Here is a 5,509-nt window from a genome sequence, read left to right as displayed (position 1 = left end):
TCAACTCGTAAATACGAACGTCCCAGGAGGACTTGAACGCAGCATAACTATGGTCGTAAATTCCATTGAACTCTATTGGTAACGACGGAACTTGCGTCCATAGTTGTTTTTGGGAAACGCACCCCAGATTAGAGACAGACCATTATGTTGCTTTTCATCCAAACCTTATCCTTAGAAGACTTAGATTTACTACTTGTCTGTTATTCCATAGAGGGGTATTATGGCAAGTAAATCAAATTCCAATAAAGAAGAATCAGAGAGCTTAATATGCAACTTGTGAATATATTTTAGATGCGTCTCATATCACCAGTTTTATTCAAGATAATCTGTGGAAATTATTTAAATTTTATTATTTTTTATTTTATTTTAAAGTTGTCTATTCAGATGAGAAGGGTATAACTGCAGCCTGGAGATCTCCAAATGGAGGCGGGAGCTCCAAAATGGGGCGTGGCTTCCTCCCATTGACAGACAGGCACACGACACGCATGCGCAATTTTTTCCCCCCAATCCACTTCAGTGCAAACTCCGCCCCACAGCTGATTCTAAAGATTTTATTGGTTGTGTCAATTAAAGTGTTGATTTCCTACACTATGCTACAAAAAAATGCTAACCCCTAAACCTACCCCACACCTGACCCTAACCTTAACCAGTGAAATTGACTGCACGGCGGGATTGGCGCTGAATAGCGTGGTAAAGAAAGTTGCAGTTCAGGAGATAAACAGTTAAAAAGATTATGCGATATGAGATCGTTCCGTAACTCCCCAACCGGACCTCAGCGGACATTGGCACCTTTTTAGTTGCACCCAACATCACTACCCCCTCCTACCCTGCGAATTTCGAGCCCCGGGATGCCCCCGTTGCTTAAAACAAAGCGATAGAGTAAAATATTTGCGCTGCGCTGGGACGGCTCGCGGGAGAGCTCGTGGGTGATTCCTGTTTATATCATGAAGCAGAGGTTCAAACTCCAGTCCGAACAGCACTGGCCACGAGCTTTGGGCTCTGCTCTCATGGAGAATATTTACTTATATAGCATATTTTATTTTAGATCAACTAGAAACCATGTTTAACTTATAACGTTTTATTTTGAAATGTAAGTCAATAACAATTGGCCGAAGCCAGAGCCAATGGTGAAAGTCTTTGCGCGAGGAGACCCCGCCCCATTTTGGAGGTTCTGCCCACTTTTGGAGTTCACGCCCCATTTTGGAGATCTCCGGTCTGCAGTTATATCTACTTGATTCAGATTACAAATTCAGTTGTTATGAACCCACCATCAATGTAATTCTTTACAGTCATGGCCCTTTAATACAATTCACTTTAACAAATTTGAAATTTGATTGAAGGTAGAAGATTAGTAGTCAGTTATTAAATGCCTCATTTTCAAAAAATTTCATAGGAGCTTGATGAAAATGCACCTTTAAAAGAAACACCTCAGATGGACTTAATAATTCTTAATGAGTTTAAAATATTTAAAAATTCTTTCCAATGCTCAAGATACAAATGCTTTGCAGCAAAATTCAGAGCATTTCATGCTTGCTTACACTATTTTTTTTTCTTTCTTCCTTTCTTTTTTTTAATGAATTCCTCTTATTTTTAGCTTTTGGGCAACACTTTTATTTTGGTCTTTCTACATTACGTCATAAGGCTGCGCCGGGCTTCTGCCTCTGTGATTCGGTGGAAGAAAGGTTTGTGTTTTCATCATTTAAAGTGTTTAAATTAGTACAACCCGTTCAGATAATTTTTATAGAGAACTGTAAATAAATGAATTATTATTGAATGTAACACTGTAATGCGTTATGCAGTAACATTAATTAAAGTTGTTTTATGAGTAAAGCGCATCCACACATGAGTAACAGAAGAGGTGCGTCTCATGTATGGCGAATCAGTTTATTAAACATGAATTCGGTCACTGGCAAGCAGGGATAGAGAAACGGAGCTTTTAAAAACTCCCGAGTCGATCGAATCAATTGCTTTGCTAAATGATTCACTTGAAGTAGATGAACACCGCGCGCTGACGACACCTGCTGGTCAACACATTGTAAATGCAACGAGAACAACACAACAACACAAACGTGTAATAATAATGACAACTTGTGCACTGATTACTGAACTAGGGAGCTGATTGAGACACACCCAGCTTTAGTTTGGATTTATGTTTCGTTCTGTTGATCATTCTCATCTTAAATATGACAAATTGTCCAAACACAGAAAAACTCCTGGTGAAGCAACTGAGATCCACGTGACACACTATTATAAAGATGGCATTTATTAAAGTGGAGAGTGAAGACATGAAGATTGAAGAAGCATTCAGAGTCAAACAAGAAGATACTGAGGAACAAACAGGTTGGTTTTCATCCGCAAAGTTGAAAGCAGTCATTTGATTCTAATTGAAATGTTGACTTTTACAGAAAGTAATGATATTTGTTAAAGAATGTCATCTGAGTGGCCTAATTACAGTGGTTTTATCTGACATAGAGTGGACAGACATGTTCACATAACCTAATATTATTGCTGCCTTCAAGTGCACTTTTATATGGATTTGAGAAGACTGTACTTTCAAGTTGGCCATTCATTATTATGACAAAAATTTGAAAAATACAGAATTACCTAGGGATGCATCGAAATGAAAATTCTTGGCCGAAGCCAAACAAAATGAAACACTGGGCCGAATACCGAACACGGTTTTTCGCATTTTTTCCCCCATTTTGCCAATTTTTTTTCACCATTGCCTAATTTAAATAGCCATGTGCTTTTTATTGCTTTGTCCTGCTTTTCAAATAAAAAAATCAATTACAAAACAACAATTTAAAAATATTTACTTAACACTGACTGAATATTTTTTAACATTCTAGCAGACATTATACCATCAAAGCAAAGTTTAACTTGAAGGGTTAGTTCACCCAAAAATGAAAATTACGCTGCGTTTTACTCACCCCCGAGGCATCCTAGGTGTATATGACTTTCTTCTTTCAGACGAATCCAGTCGGAGTTATATTAAAAATAGTCTTTGATCTTTCGAGCTCTATCGTTGCACTCAGCGGGTGTTGCATTGCTTCTGTCCAAAAGACGTGAAATAAAAAGCACCTTTCCATAAAAAAAAGTGTCTCACACGGCTCCGGGGGGTGAACAAAGGCCTCCTGTAGCGAAGCGATGCGTTTTTGTAAGAAAAATATCCATATTCAAAACGTAATAATCACTTTAATCTAGCTTGCGCCAGCAGTTGTACACAGAAGCAGTTCCGGGGGGATGAAGCAAAAGAAGCAAAGTTTCCTTACTTTAGCAAAGGAAAACCAGTCTCCTCTTGGCTTATATCGAAATCCTCTGACATTCTTCTTTACAAATCCTCGTTTTGATATTTTTTGGCCATTTTTGAGACTTGAATCAGGCATGTATTTTTTTACTGTACAAATAAAGGCAGCCTTGCTGAGCAAAAGAGAATTCTTTTAAAACATTAGAATATATTACCGATCCCAATTTGAACAGTGTGTGTGAATGTTATAATAAATGTATTACTATCATTTATGAATGTCGATGGAGTTGTTGCTTTTTCTCGACTTTTATTTTGGCAGAAACCCGCAGGAAGATCTCAGTGCTTCTTTTTGTTGACAACAGCATGCAGCTTTATGAATGATTCTCATTACGAATTTGGGAAGATGTTTGTCGCACGTATCACATTGTCACATGCCTTTAAAAAAATTCACAAAAATGTTACTGAGCAACTGACGAGAAACAAGTTCAGTGCAGATTTTCCTCGTGCTTTGGACTTTGAACCTTGGCGCCGCGAGCTCATGCAGCGTTTGAGGCGATTTCAATCATCATACAGTAGCCTAACCACCAGCATTAGCCACCTCTTCTTCTCATCGGAGACGTGATGCAGCACTAAACAGTCTCTCGCTGTCGGTGCTTCGTGCTTGTAATGATTTCTGAGTCTTTCTCTGATAGTTTTAAATACTTTCACACTGCCGACATGTTTGCTGCATTAGTGCGTGCCTCTATTTGATCGCGTTAGTCATTGTTCGGTACATATTATTCGGCCTTTTCGCTTATTCGGCCGAACACCGAAAGAGATTTTTTTTGCTATTTTCGGCCAAATAATTTCGGTTGCCGAACATTCGGTGGATCCCTAGAACTACCCTAAACAAAACAGTTATTTTGTGTAACATTAAATCCAATAACTACTTGTGATTCAAAAGCAATAAAAAAAAACATTTATTTCGTTCACTTAATTATGCAACAACAGTAATTTTCATAAAGTAACCCATGAACTCTGAATGATCAACTTTTTTGTCACGTCACATTTGTCTGCTGCATACGGCATTGAGGCAGTAACCATAAAAAAGTCACCATAATAAAATCCACTGTTATTCCTTGTGAGGTGTAGTATACAGTAATTTCTTTCTTACTTTGCAATCTATTGGTTACTTTTCTTGAATGAGATTGCCTCGATGTATGCCACCAAAAATGTGACCTCTGGAGGACACAGCCTTCGAAATGAGTAAACATGACTTCTAGGCAGATTGAACATTGAAGCTAACAGTATTCAAAGCCTTATAAAATCAAGAATCAAAAACACTTAACAAACAAAATATAACAACTTGTGCTCGGTGCAAGCTGTTAGCCACTCATAGCACTCATAGTTGAAATCTTTGAAATGGCGCACAAAACCTTCGCTTGTCTTTGTTTGCGAATTCAGTTTAGGTGTAGGTCTTCCTTTCTCAGTTATTTCTCTTTTGTCTGCAAAAGAGCACCTTGAAAAAGGCGTTTTAGTAGATCGGCAACAAGATCTGGTGTAGGCACCGACGACTGTGGCCGTCATTTTATTTTCGTTGAATTTCAATTTCATATCTTAGAAATTCCCAACTTAACGCTGGGGATAGCACTGGGCACGCCGCTAGACCCAGAGGGCGTGCTGTCATTGAACGTCAAAATTTGATTGGCTGATGATTCTGTCACTAATGCTCGTTACAAATCAGATGCGACGTCTATGAACAAAAGGGTAGCACTATTGGCGCTTTTCCACTGCATGGTACGGCACGGTATGGTTCACTTTTGGGGGTTTTTCGACTGGGTACGGTACCTGGTACTTTTTTTAGTACCACCTCGGTTGAGGTTCCAAGTGAACCGTACCGCTACCAAAACGTGACGTGTAAACTCTGCTGATCACGGATTGGCCGGAGAGAATCGTCACTACCTGCGTCACTGAACTTGCGACACAAACACAACAGAACCGCTAGATTTAAATCAGCACAGCCAGCTAAGGATCGAACGCAACTGTTTTGAATGAGCGCACTTTTTTTAACAACCAAAAAGTGGCTGTTTCATTGTCTGTTGAGGAAGTACAGACGCTCCTCTCGTTGATAGCAGAGGAGCGGATCCAGCGAGAGCTTGATGGGGGCGACGCGGAATGAAAAAGTTTTTCAGGAGTCGCGGCAATAGAGGCGGCGCAACTATGACGACGTGAATAATCCCGCCCACTCTAAAGCAGTACTGAACTGCAGTGGAAACGCAAACC

At 39.4% G+C, this 5,509-nt stretch overlaps 1 protein-coding gene across 1 annotated transcript in view; it reads left to right on the top strand.

Annotated features, from left to right (window-relative positions):
• Positions 1-1,629: 1,629 nt before the first annotated feature.
• The window catches only part of LOC107685396 (gastrula zinc finger protein XlCGF8.2DB-like), a 7,806-nt gene continuing 3,926 nt past the window's right edge, over positions 1,630-5,509 (top strand). The window contains exons 1-2 of the mRNA XM_016481970.1: positions 1,630-1,682; positions 2,206-2,340. Of these exons, the coding sequence (XP_016337456.1) occupies positions 2,256-2,340 (85 nt within the window). The 5' untranslated portion in view covers positions 1,630-1,682; positions 2,206-2,255. The remainder of the gene's footprint in view (positions 1,683-2,205; positions 2,341-5,509) is intronic.

The sequence above is a fragment of the Sinocyclocheilus anshuiensis genome, unplaced genomic scaffold (genome assembly GCF_001515605.1).
Source record: "Sinocyclocheilus anshuiensis isolate Anshui unplaced genomic scaffold, SAMN03320099.WGS_v1.1 scaffold982, whole genome shotgun sequence".
In the NCBI taxonomy this organism is placed as follows: Eukaryota; Metazoa; Chordata; class Actinopteri; order Cypriniformes; family Cyprinidae; genus Sinocyclocheilus; species Sinocyclocheilus anshuiensis.
This window is presented reverse-complemented; position numbering and strand designations above follow the sequence as displayed.